Below are 20,087 nucleotides of genomic sequence, written 5' to 3'. Positions count from 1 at the left end.
CCCTTTTTCTCCCTTTAATCTGGAAATCTTTTAAATATACAGGTTGTTTTTTTTTTTTACCTCTGTATTTTCCAACTCAAGTCTCAATCAAAGTTTTCTTTCTTCCCTCTTAAGTCAGTAAATTTAAATTGAGTATTTTCAGAAAGCAATGGTCACTTATACCAATATACTTTTAAAGAGAGTTTGACTTTGGTTATAAAGAGATTTAATGCAAGCCTCCAGTTTAACTTGGAGGACTGAGTCACTCTTGTAATAACATGTTTCTCTGAACCACCACAGGGCATCTTTTGCCATTCAACCTCTGCTTTGCATCAGGTGACTAAAAGACAAGCAGCAAACAAAAGCCAAGGTAAAGTACACTTTTTGTTCCATTTGAAAAAATTTAAGGAGTTTTTAGAAATATGCTTTTTTAGGAGCATCAGAAAAAAATTAATTAAAAACAATTTAATTTAAAAAATTCAATTTCTTGGAATACCCTAATTTATCTTCTGGACTATCTTTATTAACTTTGCAAATATAATACCTTTCAAAATGTGAGCTTGCTTTTATGTACCTAACTCCCTAAAAATACATTTGTCACTGATAGATTAAATTTCAGTTATTTTAAAATTTATTATAACTTTATATTTGTAAATGATTCTCACTTTAATAACTATTCAAGATTTGTCTTCATTTCTTCTCTACATGCACAATTTCTCTTAAAGCCCCTTTTTGCAGTATATTGCAGTATGTTATAAACTAATACTTGGAATAGCATCAAAATATAGTCCTTAAAGCAGGTTAGTAAACTGTAAATCAGCCATAGGAACATATAGCTTTATGAGAGAACCACACTTTAATATTTTTTATAACTGATAGTTGTGAAGAATTCCTCAAGCTAACTTTATAGACATTACTAATTTTCTTTAGAATATAAGTGCATGTCTTTTTTTAATAAAGATTTTATTTTTGCATAGTCTTCAATCAAGTATGTTTTTAAAGATGTGGTCTATAGTTATCATACCTAACATTATGGACAGTATTAGAGGACTAGGACTGTTATTTGGAACAAATATTGCATTTTTTAGGAAACATGGATCATTTCAGGAGATGAATATTTTTTGGTCATAAAAATAGGTTTTAAAATTTCTTTGCAAATGCTAACAAAGAGACCGAATATTTAGAGATGATAACCAACAAGCACTTCAAATAAGAAAATTTGTTAGTAATTGGAAAGAGAATCTGTACATATTGATACATATAGGCATATCTATATTTTCCAGAAAAGAAAAGAAAGTACCAAACAATATGAGAAAAATAAATCTTAAATAATTGAATCAATTGGAGAGAGAAATCTCAATCAAGAAATTTTCTAACGATGGAGAAAAAAGCTGTGTACTTCAGTGGCTATGCATATCAAAGATAAAGTGAAAGATTTGAAAAATTATGAGTTCAATAAGATAGTTTAGGCGATAAAACTTGATATCTCTAACTCCTTCTTTGCCAGCTCCTGAGTAACTAACTTTAATCTAGAACCTTTGTTAACTGAAATATTTATCTTACTCATATATACATTATTGCAGAAATATCTAAGGATGCTGAATCACATGATTTATTTCGGCCTTGCTAGTAAATTAAAATTCAGTTTGATGGTGGAAAGATCTCTTGTTGAAGTAATCATAAATTCTTAACATTTAAGTAGAGTTGCAAGCAGAGTCAAAAAGGTGTTAAATGGAGAAAGTTAAGAAAACAAAAACATAACAAGTTATAAAAATTCTTGTACAGAGATTCAGGGTTCTTATTCTTTTTATTTTTTTGAGAATCATAATGTATAATGTATTTTCTTAGCAATAAACTTCTATGTGAACTTGATTCTTGGGAAAATCTTTAGCAAATTTAGTAATTAAAGTTATATTTATACTTACATCATCTTTTATAATTATTTGCTGAAACCTTAGTCTCCTTAGTTTAGCATATTCCTTGAATTTTTCTACTTATAATAGAATTGCAGATGATGCAAATTTCTATCAGGAATAATCTAGTTATGTTTTTCACAGAATGAAGCTTTTCAGCTAAGGAGAGGTCTAATGTTCATAATAGGTCCAAATGAATGAATTCTATGTCCCCTCTTATCAATATATATATATATTGATAAGAGGGGACATAGAATTATATATATATATTGAATTATATTATATATATATAGAATATATATATATATTGATAAGAGGGGACATAGAATTCATTCATTTATATATATATATAAATCCACTCTTCAAGGAACAACATTTTTTTGATGTATTATATTGGGTGGTTCATGAATAAGCTATTATGCTCGAAATTGCTCTAACTTTGTCATAGGCATTCCAACACAGATTTATTACATCTTTAGTCTACCAGAAACTGTGATTGGAACATTTCTAAATTTCCTTATTATATTAAGAGACTCCCACAAGTTTACATTTGGAAATTAAAATCTATTTCAAAATATTTTCAAGTTATATAGTTTGTATCATTAGACTGCTTGTAATTAACGGTCTTGAACAAATAAACTTATTTTTAAGGAATTAAAAAGTCTTTGTATGAAAACATATTTACTTCACATTAGTATATGTTGCTATAAGTAATGCAGAAACACATTTTTCTTTGCTAATATCCAAATGCTACACAATTCTCATATTGCATAAATGGGCAACCAAAGTAGAGGATGAGTTTTCTAATTTTTAAAATGCACGCAAATTATTGATTAATTAGCTACTACATTTGGTGTTTCAACAGTTTATTATGTACATATGTATTTTTAAAACAAAGCATAATTCACCTGGTTGCACTATAATACATATTTCTTATTAAAACTTGGTGGAGTTTAGTCTAAACTGTCACAGTCAGTTGCAGCATCAAGAACTTCCTTATTCATCCAGGCTAGAGGCTTAGGAGGAGATATGATATATCTATGTAGCTAATCAAGATCTGTTGGTGAAAGGATGTCCAGCCTATAGAAAGTTTTATAGAAGTTTATTTGAGTCAAAATTTTGAGAACATGCCCAGAAGCAACATCCCAATGGACTGAGAAAATGCTCCAGAGAATGGCATTTTTATATATCAGAATTAGCTAATTTTATACATTAGAATCAAAAGAGGAGACATAAGAAGGGTTACATAAAATCCATTGTGGTAGATTAAGGAGGCGGGACAAAGCAAAGCAGGGTCATCTTTGGGAATAGTTAAAAAGCAAAATGAAGAAACACATACTTCTTTTACATTGACGGGTTCAGGATAGTTAATAATAAACATTTACAATACATAGATGGTATGTGAGGAACAAGACAACAATGAGGAGTTCCGTAGTCTCATGCTCTTGTGGTCTTATGCTCTGGTGCTGGTGGTTATGCCTTTGAGGAATAGGAAAAGAAAATTACTCTGACATTTCAAAGATGTTATCCTAGTTGCACAAGAATGGACAGGGCTCGCTTAAGGTAAAAGTTGATCCTTGCTAAGGAAGTTATAGGCCTGTGATGTGACTACCCATCATGACCTACTCAGTTAGGAATTTGCGATTAGAACATTCTGTGTGGTTACTTTTGGTCACTGAACCTGTCAGGCCTGCCATGTGGCCCCGATAGCTGGTCAGGTTTGTTACAGATCCAAAGCTAAAAAGTGTAGAAAAATACATGCAAACATAATTTTACCAGCTCGTACTTTCTTCATGTGCCACAGTCTTTTCAGATTACCTAATTTTGATGGGTTTGACAGTTTATAGTTGAGTTTATTGAAGGTTGACAGGAATACTTCAGGTAGGACACAGTATTGTGATATAATGGAAAGGCAAAGTAAAACAATAAAAATAAAAATTGAATAGATGTGATGAGACTTTTTCTAGTGTGCTGGTAATGGTAACAGGCCCTGGAGTCTAAGATTAACCTTAGCTCCATACTGTCTTCTGTTCAATTGCCCTGAGTTTGTATTAAAAACACAACACAGAGTAATGAACAGAATTCAAAGAAAGCAATAAGATTTGAAAAAGGATTTACAAGAGTAAAGTGTGAGGAAGAATAAAAAGAAATGAAAATAATGTCATAAACACTGAAGAATTTTTTTAAAAGGGTCAGATGTAAATTTTTATTAAAAGAGTTCACTGATAAAATATAATGGAATCGAAGTGCTTAAGAAAATCCATTTAAAAATGTTCTGATGTTGAACAGGTAAACTCCAGCTTCCTGAGTTATTTAAAATGAGGTTGGATATGTCACCCAAACTAATATATAGTCAAGGAAATAAGAAAGAACAACTGACGTATCTTTTCATATTTAATCCCTCTAAATACTTTCATTGTCATAACTACAGTTTGGCAATGTTTATAATCAAAGAAGGCTGATTACTCTATAGCATAGTTTTCCATTTGTAATAAATAATGTACTGCAGTTGTGTACTGCATTTTGTAGTACATAATAATACTAGGCTATTTCTTCTTCAAGCTTGTCTTCTGTGTTCCTACTGAATATCTACCAAACCATTAACCACTGTTAGTTTTCCTTTACCATAGATAATTAACCTATAATTAGCTCTTAATATCCATGTGTTAAATTAGAGTAGTAAAGCTTTGGCCGATGGTGTTTACCTCAACTACAACACACATACACACACACACACACACACACACTCCCCTTCCCCCAAAACCATCCTTCTCATAGTCTGTAAAGGGCTTTTTCTTGACAGATTGCAGAAAAGCATACTATTTTCTCAAATGATATTATAAAAAAAGACTTTGTAATAAAATCCAACTCAGAAATTACTTTCCTTAGGAAGTTATGCCTGATTCCTTATAGTCAGAATCAATTTGCATCTTCTTTCATGTTTCCAAAGAACTTTATTAGCTTTTTAATTAAAGTAATGATTTTGAATAGCTGCCATATTAACAGTACAAAATCTCAACAGAATTTGCCCCCCAAAGAAATCTTACCCAACTTCTACCTACTTTTCTCCCTCAGCCACCAGTTCTCCTTCCTGGAGGCAAGCAATGTAATCAATTCTTGAGAGATATTCCTCAATATGCAAATTGCATATCGTATATACATATGTATATGTGTGTATATATATGTATATATACATATATATGTGTTATGTATATGTGTATATATAATATATATGTATACACACACACACATATATATATATGGGTATGTGTATATATTCCTTTCTCAGAAAAATAATGTCAGCATTTTATACATACCTTGCTTAAAATTTTTTAAGCCTATGTACAGACACATATATAAAACAAATATAAATGTCCAGACATATATATATATATATAAAACAAATATATACCTTAAAGAAAAATTGTATCTGATGAATATCCATATCATGGATATCATGTCAGTATATAGAGGCAACCTTATTCTTTGTTACAGCTGCATACTATGCCATGTGTAGAAGTCCACAGTTCGTTTAACCACTCCCTTAATGATGGACATTTGTTACCAATCTTAGCAATTATAGGCAATACTACAGTGAATGACCCAGAAGCAGAATTTCTAGGTGAGAGGATTTGTGCATTTGTAATTCAAACAGAAATTTCCAATCTTCTGTTTCCACCAGGAATACACCACAGTTCTTTACTCTTTCTACATTTACTAAGTTTGGAGTCAGTGCCTGCATATTTCAGCTTGCTCAAATTTTGTGCCTTGCTAAGATATGTATGCATGTGCAGAGAGAGATGGGTGCTGTCTGCAAAGCCGGGACAACCTCGTTTCCAAGCCGTTCCTATCAGGACTGAGGGAGGATTTGAAATCAAGTCATGTTTACCTGAAACAAAACAATGTGATTTGGCCACAGTCTTTGGCATCCCAAGTGCCTACCTTTTCATTCCAATTTTGTTCCTTGACATTCAGATCTAGGATCCGGAGAACAGAATCAAACAACATTCCAGTCCTCGGATTCAGTTTCAGCTTCCATTTCCAGTTTTTGTCTGCTAACCCTGCCTACTATTCCAGCTCTTCTGCTCAAAATATGGCTTGGGTCATATTTTGGGAGACTGAGTATTTTAAGTTATAGACTTGACTGCGGACATTGAAAAGACTTAAGTAATATCTCAGATCACTAGATTGCTTTACAGTTGAAAAACTTAAATTAGAAAGCTAAAGATTTAAATCAACTTAATGGTATTTTAAGGAGCTTAGTTAAAAACAGGTTTACAGAGAGAACATTTTATTTAAAACGTGGTCCTAAGACTTTGTGTGCTTCTGCAAGAAAGCTGTTGATTTTGGCTGCAAGAAATTCTTTTTTTTTTTTAACGCCTACAGCACCTGGTATTCCTAGGTGGTCTCCCATCCAAGTACTTACCAGGTCCGACCTTGCTTAGCTTCCAAGATCAGACGAGATTGGGCATGTTCAGGGCAGCATGACTATAGAAGAAACTTCAAGTCTTAAAGGAGATGTAATACTTTTTGACAAAGACTAAGTATATACTCATATAAAGGCAATTATATTCTCTTTCAGATTATATTTCTTAAAATGCAAAATGTTCTTGCTTCATAAAAAATGTGGCCTTTCACACAGAAGAGTACATTCTCCATTAGCACAATTTACACTGAAACAGTTATTTTTATATACTTAACAAAAGTTAAGCTTATTTTTAAGAAGACCGGAAAGGAAACAGTTTTGTATAATTAAGATAATTCAGCAGTACTAAAATTTGTTCAGATGGAGGGATACCAGTGTTCTTTGATAATCACATGAGAATTTTAATAAAATTTAGTACCTAATGATGAATTGTTCTCAGAACAAACTCTACTCCTAAGAAGATAAAATTGGGTGATACAATTTAGAGGAGTAGTCCAGGTTAAACTCCTCACTCACCTCCTCCCTCAAAATCTTGCCAAATCTCCCTAAAATTCAACCAATTAGAGATTCGTTTAAAGAAGCCAACCTTCCTGGGCAGATTATGAGGGTCAAGGGAGAAAGAAGAGGAAGGTTGCTGTTGGTGCCCCTGGTTAAGTGTGGGTAATTACACGAGTTGTTAGGCTATAACATCTAGTTAAGATACAAGGAAAGTTCAGTGAGGGAGGCTTTTAACGGTGTGAGTCAGGTGAGAGGAGTCTAGAGGAAAACTGACGCAAAGGGCAATTTTGGAAAGGGCTGGCCTGAGGAGGTTCCCTGGCGAAGGAAAGAGGGTGGGAGAAGCAGACACTAATGATTGCCTGGTGTGGGGTAGGGAGTGGGGACCAAAACAAGTGTTTGAGAGGTGCCAAATGAAGGGATCTCCTCCCAGCAAGTGATGTTTAATTAAGAGAGTGGCAGAGGATGCGCCAGCCCCATGACCTGCCTGTGTGGGAGGTAGAAACCTGAGATGTCCAGCAAATAGAGGATGTAGGCACCGAGTTTTACTTATTTACTTCGCCTGTATTCTTTGAGTACCTGCATATTTTATCAGGAGCTGTGCACCTTCCATTAACCAGAGAAAGGAGAATAATAACGTTCCAGGACAGGAGGAGAGAATCACTTGGTAGTTTGTAATAAACTAATAAGAATGTTCTGTGGCAGTGATGAGGGGGCTGACTGAAGGGGAAACAATAATCAGTGGAAAGCTCTGTTCTGAATAAAACCAAAAGCAGCAAGTATTCTAGTAGAATAGGGTTTTTATATTTTTGTACACGCATATAGTGTTCTCTAATATGAACTGAATTTTAACTTTAAAGAAAAGCTTTTCTTCTTCCTATTAATAAATGGATGTGCAAATTCATTTTTTCTATCCTGAGACTATATATATATATCTATATCTATATCTATCTATCTATCTATCTATCTAGATATAGATATAGATATAGATATAGATATAGATATAGATATAGATATAGATATAGATATAGATATAGATATCTATCTCAAATATAAAGGACAGTTTTCAGGACCACAATTCTTATTGTTTTCATAAAATTATATTACCTTAAAAATACCGTTCTCTTTAAACCATCGTTTACACGTTCAGTGTAATATATTTTATGTTACTAAGTGGTGTCACCCTGTTCACTTTTATATTGTGGAAGAGCACATCATCAATGAATGGGTGAAGAAAATAGCTACCTCTATAGCTCTTAAAAACTGATGTTTTGTGTATAGCCATTTACTAAGGACTTCTAAAATGTCTTTGAATAAAGTTTTGTAAACTATTTTAAATTTTACTTCTTTTGTTTACCTCAGTGTCCTACTCCCAAGAATTGCTATGAGGTTTGGCTGGTGACACCTGGTGGTTAAAAATAATAATTATATACAACACGCAGCATAACAGGTGATCAGCTTTGCTGGTGGCAGTACTCAGAACCACAGATTCCATGTAAAGAACCACTGTCAGTCAGAGTTTCTGGTTATTAGCAACCAAAATGAAACCTCACTGGCCTGAGCAGCCAAGTGCTGTCCCATGAGGATGAAGCTGTCACTTAACATTGACACCTTAGATATCAGGTTCTGGATGCCTCAGAAGTCACTGCCACTCCTGAACACTGGGATTTGTCACCACTGACACCACCACATTTCAGGCTCTTTGAGTCCCCAAATTTCAATTCAAGATCTAGAATAGGATGCATCTAATTGGCCTGGCCATGGTCACATATCAGCACCCTAGACGGTAAGGAAGGATGGAAAAGCGACTGGACATCTCAGCTTATTTAATAAAATAATAAGAAGTTATTGCAGGATTAAATGAGATGAATATTTACAAAGTACTTAAGCATAGTGCCTAGGGTTTGATGAGTTTTCTAAAATGATAGTAGCTATTGTTTTACATCTTTATTTGGTCATGAGCTTTTTCGAGGGCAAGGACCATATCTTATTCATTTTGTATTCTGGACACAGGGTCTGAATCTCTACGAATGTCAATTGCATTGCTTGCTCCCGACTAGGAACTAGGTTACTACAGTGGTTTCTATATCTCATTTACTTATAGGCCTCTTTAAGACCTTTAAATAATATATGCTTTAAAAATATAAATATGTAACAATAATAATAATGTTCATCTAATAGTTGAGTCTTTTCCCTCAAAATTACCACTAATGGAAAATTAAATCTCTCCACAGGTCTTCCAAGTGCATTAAAGCTGAAGATAAGATTTTTGTCTTATCATGAAACGATTATCTCAAGGACAAGTAAGGTTTTGTGTTGTTCAGCCAACATGTCTCACATCATGGCTGCTCATATTTTTCTCCTTGAAGTCGATCTCTTCCCTAAAACCTGCTCGACTTCCAGTTCATCAAAGAAAACCTTTTATAGCTGCTTGGAATGCTCCAACAGATCAGTGTTTGATAAAATATAATATAAGACTGAATTTGAAAATGTTTCAGATGATTGGAAGCCCACTGGCCAAGGCCAGGGGGCAAAATGTCACTATATTTTATGTCAACAGATTAGGATACTATCCATGGTACACATCACAGGGGGTTCCCATTAATGGGGGTCTCCCCCAGAACATAAGTTTGCAAGTTCATCTAGAAAAAGCCGACCAAGATATTAATTATTATATCCCTGCTAAAGATTTCAGTGGACTTGCTGTTATAGACTGGGAATATTGGCGACCTCAGTGGGACCGGAACTGGAACACAAAAGATGTCTACAGACAGAAGTCAAGAAAGCTTATTTCTGATATGCAAACGAATGTGTCAGCTGCCGATGTTGAATGTTTAGCCAAAGCAACCTTTGAGGAAAGTGCAAAAGCTTTCATGAAGGAAACCATCGAATTGGGACTTAAGAACAGACCCAAGGGCCTTTGGGGTTATTACTTATATCCCGATTGCCACAATTATAATATTTATGCCCCAAACTATACTGGGTCATGCCCAGAAGCGGAAGTTTTGAGGAACAACGAGCTCTCTTGGCTCTGGAACAGCAGTGCTGCTTTATATCCTTCCGTCGGTGTCGGGAAACCTCTTCGAGACAGCGAAAACATTTTGCGCTTCGCGCAGTTTCGGGTGCTTGAATCCATGAGGATCGCCACCATGACACCCCATGATTACGCTCTGCCTGTGTTCGTCTACACAAGGCTAGGCTACAGAGAAGAACCTTTACTTTTCCTTTCTAAGGTAAGACATCCCTTGTCAGCAACAGAGGAATTTCTTCCCTATCTCTAAAAGAGACATTACTTTAATTGTGTTCTTTGAGGAATTCCTAATTAGCGATATGTTAGAAAGGAGCATAATTCTCCCTTTGACTAGTCATCCACTGAGATATTCATTTGTGCAAACTGAATTTTGATTATCTTATTATTACTATGTTAAGAAATGAAGTAAGGAAAGAGGAGATAAAAGTGCAATATCAGCAACTGCTACTACTTCCTGTTCCCCAACTTTGTCGCGCTCCCTTACAATTGGCCTTTCGGAAAAGTTATTGAAATGGTTGATAGTGGACAGGTTGGAAGATTAGAGAGAATGTCTGAAAATGGAATATTTTGCTCACGCACGTGGAAGTGGATTTAAAGGCATTCTTCCTCCTGACTTCACCATCTAAAATGTCAAAAGAAAAAACAAAGATGTTTTCTTTTATACTGTATAATACTAGCTCTGATAAGAGGTATAAGAGAGGCATATATGTGAATATACTTAACATTACTGAACTGTACACTTAGAAATGGCTAAGACACTAAGGTTTATGTTCTGTGGGGGTTTTTTAACCTTAATTATTATTATTATTATTTTTTTAATTAAAGGCATAAAGGAGTGGCAAGCCTGCTAAAAGTAGGTGAATCTATAGATTTAGCCATCTGGTTTATTCATACCTCTATGACCACAACTAATGGAAAATTGGTAAGAGTGGTACAAGTTTCTAAATTTAATAATAAATTCATCACTAGTTAGTGGTTTTGTAACCCTAGTTAAAACTTACAAATAGAAGTTTTATTCTGTTTATTTTACTTAAGTCATATATGTAGCCAAAGACTTCACACAAACCATGAGAGTAACTTTTAAAATAGATGAACTGTCAACCCAAACTTCCCTCCCTTATTTTCCCTTTGGTACTCCAATAAATGGCAACTTCTAAAGATGAAAACTTAAAAGCAGATGCTACTCTAATCTTTGGATTTGGGTAATTATGTGTAAACTTTCTATGATGAGAAGACTTGAGACTTGTTCAGGCCTTCTCATTTACGATACAATGGTGTTTTAAGATATTACTGGATACTATGGGTTTGTCACATTTCTTCTTTCTCCACCACTACAAGTTTCAATTCTCCAGTATGTATTCAGCACATAAATGTATATAGATGTTCTTGGTGTCAGGCATCCAGGGGCAGAGGCTCAGGAAACACTCAGGTGAGGACTCTACCAAAATGGATAAGTATCTGTGGAGCACATAAGGCGTACGACTTACTCCTCAGAGGGAGAAATGGCACAAACGTATCAGGGTTTAGTAAATTCTATGACTTTGGCACTGTTAATGAGATGAGTAAGGAAAAGAAAATCTGTATTGTGAGCTGATATTTGTATTACCTAGAAAAATCAGCAACAAATGATTGAGAATGATAGGACATCAGCACTATATGGAAAGTATAAAAAAGTTATCTAAATCTTTACAAAATAGTCTTGATTCTGGAATGAAGAGTTAAATATCATCTTCTATGAAACTTATTTTCCTTTTTTTATATTTGGCTCAAACATGTTTCTTTTTTTAGTGATAATAAATTTACTTTTGGAAGAAATAAACTTTAAGAGACAAAGTGTTCACTTCGATAAGATTACTTTAGCATACTAGTACATTCTGCACATTCTTCAAACCTAGGGTAAGCTACTTCCTCAGAAATGCATCTATTCTCTCTAAGAAGAAGCGACAGTTGGGGTCTCATCTAGAAACAGTTTTCTTTGACAGTCCCAAGGTTATAATTCTGTATCATTCTGAAAACTTTCTGAATGGCAAGATGTTTCCAAATGTTTTAAGACATTAGTTTACTCAGCAGCTTACTCTATCTTTCCTAAAAATCTGCCCACAAAGTTTTAAAAACCTGATATTCATTTATACTAACTCATAATTGACTAGTAATGGCTTCCATTCCCAATCTTTCCAAAGATTTCCACATTTTAGAGTCAGGATTAGAAAAAGGATTTATCAATAAGTAGCAAATGTCTTAACATCTCCAGACCTCAATGCCTCATTGTCTTAATCTACAAATGGGACAGTATTATCTTTCTTACCTACCTAGCAGAAGTATTATGAAATTCAAATGAGAAAATATATATGAAAATTTGAAACACTACAGAAACACAAGTAAAGCTATCACATTTTAACAGGTATCAAAGCCTTAAACTTGGAAAGGAAATATCTAAGAATAGAATCTCTTGTCAGCAGCCATAGGTTGGAGGGGTGGGGGGTGGTGGTATGGAGGTAGTAACACCTCATTTCACACAAAAGATTTCCTACACTACTAACATATAAATTCGATCTAGAAATAACCTGATGCTATGTTGAAAAATTAACGAAGGTGTTTTCTTGACTGTAGATTTAAAGATTTTTTTTTTTTTTTTTTTTTACCTGTAATGAATTAATACTCCCTCTTGGTAACACACAAAAGGGAGCTCGTTAGAGATGTTCCAGCTTCCCACCGTGGGCACCTTACTTACAGGCACTGTGGTAGAGTACCAGAGACTGGATGAAACCCAAGTGTAAAGAAAGTCCTCTGGGTGTCCCCACCCTCTACCTCCAAAACCTTAGTTTGAGCTAAGGATCATAGGTGGGGCAAGGCAGCCCTAGACCTGAAAGATTTGTTGGCTATTACTTTCTGGGCTTTTTCTTTATTTCTCCTCAATTATGAATCTAAGAAGAGTTGGTTTTTTAGTTTGTTTAGCTTTTTATTTGTGAAGATGGACTGGCAACTCCCAAGCTTCCATGATATCCTAGAAACTGGAACTCTCCCATGAACTCCTTTGGATTAAGGCATTGTCATCAGAGGGGGAAGGAGGCATAGGTTATTGATCCATATTAAATAAGGAAGCTACAGATGTTTGTGGTGAAAGGAACACGTTCTGAGGTTGATATCAAGAGGCAATGTTCATTTCTTCTCTGTGTCATTTAATGTCATTTTCAGAGTTTTATTGGGACTTATTCAAAAATGGCAAGTCTTCATGCACAAGCTGACTGGAGAAAAGGAGTCAGTAAAAGATGTTAATGCAAATTTCTGTACCTAGCTGAGAGCAGGGTGCTGAATGAATCACAGAGCAGCTATGTTTTGGGGACCAAAAAAGGCAAAGGTACTACTCAGTGAGGTAAGTCATGGGTAAGGTGACTCTGGGAGTAGATTGGGACCACCCGAAAGCATGAGACACATGAGCAATGCTTGGGAGTTGCCATTCCATCTTCACAAATAAAAAGCTAAACAAACTGAAAAACCAACTCTTCTTAGATTCATAATTGAAGACAAAGGGCAGATTGCTGCCCTCAAAATTGGAGACAGACAGGTGAATACAGAAAATCACAATTTACCAGGTCAAAACCCATGAGCAGAAACTTCTGTGGGAACCGCTGCTGGAGTAAGAAAACCTGAACTGAAATGGATGAATTACTGGAGGCACAGTGAGGACAGACAGGTCTGAGAGATAAAAACTCCAGTGGGACACAGTCATGGGTGGGAAGTAAGTGTCTTCACTTATGTGAGTTTTACCTCCAAGAGCTCATCGAGTCCTCTCTGTGAATATTGGAGAAAAAGCCCCTCATGCATCTGACAGGCAAAGGAGAAAAGGAACCATTTTGAATACTCTAGAGCTTTTTGTACTTACAGGGCATGCCTTCAAGAGAAGCTATTTAACCAGAGCCAGTCCTGCTGGGCTCTTATCAGAGACTAACTGACCTGGGGAAGAAAAATACTCAACTCCAGCTGGCTCTCACCTTCCACTAGCCCTTTTTACCCAGCCTTTCCCTGCTAAGAGGGGAAATAAAACAACTGAGAAGCATTTATGAAGTTCTCAGTCCAGAGGCAAAGTCTCACTAAAAGACTGAAACCGAATTATAGGACTATAAAACCTTTCCTTTCCCCTCACACCTTGCTAGCTCATTACTAAAGGCCTATTTATAGCAGTTCTTTTTACCCTGTATGAGCCCATCAAGAAAAAATAAATCATGTTTACTTATCAAGAAAAAAATTCCAAGACATACTAAAAAGGAAAAGCACAATCTGAAGAGACAGAGGAAGCCTCAGAACCAAACTCAGGTATCTCAGGGACTTTGGAATTATTGGACAAGGATTTAAAACAACTATGATTAATATGCCAAGGGCCCTAGCACATAAAGCAGACGGCATGCAAGAATAGATGGACAATGTAAGCAGAGAGATGGAAATTCTAAGAAAAAAACCAGACAGACATGTTAGAGGTCAAAAACACTGTAACAGAAATAAATATCTTTGATGAGCTTATTAGTAGATTGGACATGGCTGAGGAAAGAATCTTTGAACTTCAGGATATCTTGATAGAAACCTCCAAAACTGAACAGCAAAACAAAGAAAACAAATACTGAAAAAAACAAAAACAAAAACAAAAACAAACAGTATCCAAGAACTGTGACACAGATGAAAAAGCCGTAACATACACTTAATAGGAATTCACAGAAAGCCATTGGGAGACTTCAGCCCCAAAGCTTTGCTGAATTCGGAGAAGTTTCTAAGTGAGTGGAAGGAGAAGCTCTGCTTTCTTACGTCTTTGCCAAAAGAGGTGACGGACATGGACCCGGCAGAGGCCTCATTCTGGGCACTGCATGGCTGGCTCCTCCTCTACCCCATATTCATCATAGCGTGGATAATTTTCAAAACCTGTTCACTTCCACTATCTCATTTGAGTCTCACAAAAACCCGCTTCCTATCTTGTTAGCTCTGACCTATTCAGCAGACGCTAACATTGTGGGAATGGATGTGAGCTGGAAAGGGAAATTAGTTTAAAACAAATCTCTTTCCTTTTTGAAAATTTTCAGAGAATTACCCAAGAGGGGGAAAAACCTTTAAAAACTGAGGTTGCAAAATCTTTAATTCGAGTGGACTATAAAAATATCAGATAAAGAGATGATATCGCTCAAGTATTGATATTAATATAAAATGCCCGAGGTAAAATATAGTTTAAAGTTCTGCTTTTATTTGTCACCAAATCACCCAATTACATTTTCCAGTATATAACTGATGGAAGTTCATCCTTGGAGTAAAAGGTGAACGAATGCTTAGTATCCTAAATGTTGGGGGAATCTATTATAATTTAACAAGCTTACTTATGAAATCTATTGTAGAAACTTAATTTAGGAAACCAACTGCATACATTCAACTTTTAATTTCTCTTTGAAACGGCCTTTAAACACTAAAACGATAATCTTTTAGGGTTACAAAAGTAAATTCTTTCAGATGAAATTCAGTTTTCCTCTATCTGGACCATATTGACAAAAATTTCGATTGCCTTGCTGTGACTGGACCTTTAAATAAATATAGAGGACTATCTGGAATGGCCAGATGGGAGGGGGGTGTTATGGGGCTGGGAGAATGGGGTGAAAGGTTAAAGTACAAATTAGTAGTTGATAGATGGTCACGAGGATGGGGAGCACGGCGTAGGGAATGCAGTCAGCATTAATGTAATGGCTAGGTGGAGAGCCAGAGACTAAACTATATAAATGTCTAACCAATGTACTGTATACTTGAAACTAATAAAATAACATTTTTTTAGAAAGTAAATACTTTGAAATTAAACACAAATAATTTCAGGGGTCAAATGCAAGGGCTGTACCAAATTAGAGCCAGAATGTCCTTATCACTGTTACTTTGCCTGGCCTTGGAATCCAAATGACACAAAAGCTTCCTAGTCACTACAGAGGTGAAGTTCAGGGGAGTGTGCAATCTGGAAATGGAACTTAGCTAAGTAGAATGAGAGCTGTGACTCACATTTGGAGAAGAAAAACTTTTGGATTCTGCTTCTGGGTCATATACATATAACTGTATGTTATATGTTTGTGTGTATATGACCCTAGCCAACTTCAATTTAACAACTTTCAGTGGCTATTTACAGTCTGTCTTTAAAATAATATCCTGTTTGGCAAAATCAAAGTTTTTCTTTAAAAATATTTAATGTTTTTCCATATGATTATAGAGTGTGATTTTTAGCCTTGGTTCAATCAATATTTGTGTTACTTTAAGAAAGCAGAAAATAGTTTCATCATGTTATATTGAACTCAGCCTTTAATCCTAATTTCTGTTTTTTTTTTAATTCAAATAAATAATGAACCTACTCTCTTCAATGTAGCAAGATCTAATCAGTACCATTGGAGAAAGTGCTGCCTTGGGAGCTGCAGGCATTGTTATTTGGGGAGACATGAATTTAACTTCATCTGAGGTAAGATAGTACCTCAAAGGTATAGTTAATATTGTTTAAAGTATTTGCTCTGTTTTCCTATAGATCTCACTCTAATCAGAGCTCTCATGGCTTCCACAGTAAACCAGTTTTAGAAAAAAAGGTTACAGTGCCTGATACACAGAAGTGCAATAAACTATTAACTTTTGTTGAGATAGTAATAATAATACTGACATTTGCTAAATATTTATTATTCAGAATTGTGCTTAGTGCTTTTTTTGTTTTGATTTGCTCACTTACAACTCACAGTATCTCATGTGAGGTAGGGACTATCATCTTCATTTACAAATGAGGAAGGAAAAGAGGAAATCTAACCAGCATAGCAGCTGGTTAGGCTAGTTAGTTATGGAGCTGGCATTACATTAACCACAGTTTCACTCTGGAGTCCTCGCATTTAACCACTACATAAATATGTGTTATAGCCTATTTTGAGAAGTAGAAATAGATGGTAACTTTTTAATCACATTGAGTTTATTTTTCCTCTATGAAGAAATTGGTTGAAAATTAATAGCATTTAAAATAGGATTTGTATATCTCTTCACATTTCTTCCACTTAGATATTATTTACTCCAAGAAGACTTCTTATTTTTCCCCAATCCACATTAATCATACTCTCTTTTGTATCTATAGATGTTGTTTGTTTATATCTCTACAGTATAAGATATTTTGCCTTGAATTATAATACTTGCATCCTCAACACTTTTGTTAAATCGAAGATTTTACAAGTTCATGATGATCTGATATTCTTAGAATTTCATAGCCTCGACTTCTTGCTACTGAGATATTGTTTGTGAAACTATTTGTGACAATAAAAGGTTAACAGTCTCCTCTGTCCACATAGGAGAATTAGGCAGAAACGGAGAGGATCAGTTCCTGACTCTCCAGGTTAATATTTCTCCTCCAGTCCATGGGGCTCATGAGCATTGTTTCACCCGGAAGCTGACTATACCAGCCAGGTGGCAAACGTGTAATAGTAAACACACACACACACACACACACACACACACACACACACACACACAAATGACCTCATCAGTCTTCCGGGCTTTCTTTTGTTTGAATTGTGTACAGAAGGCTAGAACTTGGGGCGGTTGTTATTTGAGCCTAATTAACAAGAAAATCCAGAAGGCTACATGTCAACACAAATGGGTAGAATATGATGATTCAGGTTTTAACACGACCACGAAAGTTACCACAGACCTGAAAGGTGGCTGAAGGATGGCTCTGGCATGATTTTTAACTTGAGTCTGTTGCTCTTTTTTTCACAATCATTAATTTGGGAACGAGGAGGAGGAAAGAAAGAAAAGATGTAAATTGGAAGAAGGCGGGGTTCCATATGCGGACCCTGGGGCCCATTCCAGTTCGGTTGCTTAGCCCTACTGTGACATAGTCTCTATCTCCAGTCCCTTCAACCTGTCACCCTTTCTGATCTGGTCCCCTGTGCTATAGTGGGTGAGCCTGAGAACTAAGCTCTTAGGTTCCAATCAAGTCCAAAGAGCTGTTCTGCTGGCCTAGATGCTCTAACCCTATCAGTACAAGGAAAAAAACAACAACAACACTAAAAGTCATTTGTTTCTACATTTCTAGGGCAACTGTACAAAGGTGAAGCAGTTTGTGAGTGGCGATTTGGGGAGCTACATAGTCAACGTGACCAAAGCTGCCGAGACTTGCAGCCGTCACCTCTGTAGGAATAACGGGAGATGCGTAAGGAAGATGTGGAAAGCTCCGGATTACCTCCACTTGAACCCTGCAAATTACCACATAGAGGCCTCTGAGGACGGAGAAATTGATGTGAAAGGAAAAGCATCGGATATGGACCTGGCAGTGATGGCAGAGAAATTTTCCTGTCATTGTTATCAGGGATACGAAGGGGCTGACTGCAGAGAAATGAGGGCGGCTGATGGCTGTGCTGGGGTTTCCTCTTTTTCCAGCTTACTGGTAACGCTATGTCTGCCGGTTTTAGCAGGTCGTTAGAACTATTGAGTTTAAAGGGAATTGTGTGTTCTCTAGAGCAGGCACTTAGGGAAGAGATGAAATTTATGACTTTTTTTTTCTCCTGTGAAATCCATTGAGACGTAGTATCAGTAGATGGTACGTATGTCACTTCACATACATCATAATATATTACTTTATTTAGCTTCCATTTAGCTAAGAAATCAGATCCAGGGGAAAAATCGATGCACTCTTCTTTCTGACTGGGATGTTTAAGTTGTTTTTAAACTAGAGCTAATATATTTTAGTCTTTATATGAATATAGTATATACATAAAAATATACCTATGAATATTAAATTACTGATTTCAAAGACTGGTTTGTCAGCTACTAGTTTAGTTAAGGACAGCTTACTAAGTAGTTATCTGGTTCAATGGACAGAGCGTAACCTGGTCATCTGGCCCACTGAAACGGATCGGATGCAGAGTTCCTGTTTCAGCCTTAGGCTCCAACTAGGCTTCTGCCCCCTGCCTGGGCTCGCTGAGCGAAGAACCAGTTCCTGATGTGGCTTCTTATGAGGGTGCAGAGACTCAGACAAGGGGAGCTATTCCCTACTCTCTGCAAAGGCATCTATTCCAATGTGGTACCCCCTCACCCACTGTGAACCCTTCCCTCACAGACCCTGGCAATTAAATCCTGTGAAAGTCTTCAGGATAATATTAATACTTGTCTAGGCTGACATTGCTTGAGATTTGGAAACTGGAACCATGTTAATAAAAATGCAGTTGGTGTCTTTTGCAAACAAAAACCATTGCTAAATACTTAATATATACATTTAAGGGACCCAGAAGTGCTATTGAGAAGGGGATCTACCAAGAAATATTCAATATTTTTGGCCCCCATATATTACTTTTGAGAGTGGTTTACAATCAGTTTGAATCTAATTTGAATCATGATTTCACTACTCATCTGGCTGTATAACCCTGGGCATTACTTATATTCCTTGTTTTCTCATCTAAAATTTGGTAATATAATTCCTGTCTCGGTGAATTATTCTGAGGAGTAAATGGAATAACACATCCCATACATACTTTGGCTTTTGATACACGTTGCTAATCTTCAACTATCTTCCCTCGATCATCAAAGTAAAGGAAACACTTAAGATAAAACAATCTTGGGCAATTTTCTCTTTCCGATGTTATATTCTGTTTATAATCACTCATGCATTGTGCTCTCTTGAGGGACATGTTCAACCGATAGGATTTCTTTACCCTGGAGACAAACTACTAGGAGATAAACTCAAGATAGGTATGATGCTAGTTACAGAAGGCATGAGAATGAGTCAACCTCCTCTCCGATGCTTTTGTCTTCTATAAATATAGAGCATGCAGTCCAAGCGTGCTCTTTTCAACTCTGGGTCCCTGAGGTTGTCAGAGGTTACTGACATTGTTAAGGTCAATGTCTCAGTGTAAAATATAAACAACAAAAAAAGAAAAGACTGTTATAATACCAGGAATGAGAGGTAGCATTATGTAGATTAACTTTTTAAAAGTTAAGTTTATTTTTATATCAAATACAACATATCACATTATAGAAAATGTTTTAAATAAAAAAAATGACAAAAGAAATCATCAATAATTACTTTAGCATATACTGATGACTTTTAGTGTATTTCTTCTTAGCATGTCTTCCAAAGATTTTTTTCTTACATGGTTGTAATAATAATATACACATATTTTTGCTTCTTGTGTATTTCACTCAACCATACGTTATGAGTAGTTTTTATACTATTTTGTAATCCTGATAAATATAACTTAAATATCATTTT

General features: G+C 35.6%; 1 protein-coding gene and 1 pseudogene across 1 annotated transcript; one reads left to right on the top strand and one right to left on the bottom strand.

The window, feature by feature from the left end:
• Nucleotides 1-267: 267 nt before the first annotated feature.
• On the top strand, nt 268-19,084 carry HYAL4 (hyaluronidase 4). Its single transcript, XM_039860781.1, has 4 exons — nt 268-349; nt 9,048-10,046; nt 16,221-16,310; nt 17,916-19,084. The coding sequence occupies exons 2-4, from the start codon at nt 9,093-9,095 to the stop codon at nt 18,300-18,302; spliced, it is 1,431 nt and encodes a 476-aa protein (XP_039716715.1). The 5' UTR covers nt 268-349; nt 9,048-9,092; the 3' UTR covers nt 18,303-19,084.
• Nucleotides 6,270-6,388, bottom strand: LOC120601275 (uncharacterized; annotated as a pseudogene).
• Nucleotides 19,085-20,087: the final 1,003 nt, after the last annotated feature.

This window comes from Pteropus medius, unplaced genomic scaffold, assembly GCF_902729225.1.
Source record: "Pteropus medius unplaced genomic scaffold, Ma_sr-lr_union100, whole genome shotgun sequence".
Lineage (NCBI taxonomy): Eukaryota > Metazoa > Chordata > Mammalia > Chiroptera > Pteropodidae > Pteropus > Pteropus medius.
Note: the sequence above shows the minus strand (reverse complement) of the source record. Positions and strands in the feature narration are given on the sequence as shown.

Bases quoted from the DNA above. Each gene is read 5' to 3' on its own strand.
- HYAL4 (XM_039860781.1), top strand. From the start codon at position 9,093: ATGAAACGATTATCTCAAGGACAAGTAAGGTTTTGTGTTGTTCAGCCA. The intron at 10,047-16,220 runs GTAAGACATCCC...TCTTCAATGTAG, and splicing joins CTTTACTTTTCCTTTCTAAG to CAAGATCTAATCAGTACCAT. The intron at 16,311-17,915 runs GTAAGATAGTAC...CTACATTTCTAG, and splicing joins TGAATTTAACTTCATCTGAG to GGCAACTGTACAAAGGTGAA.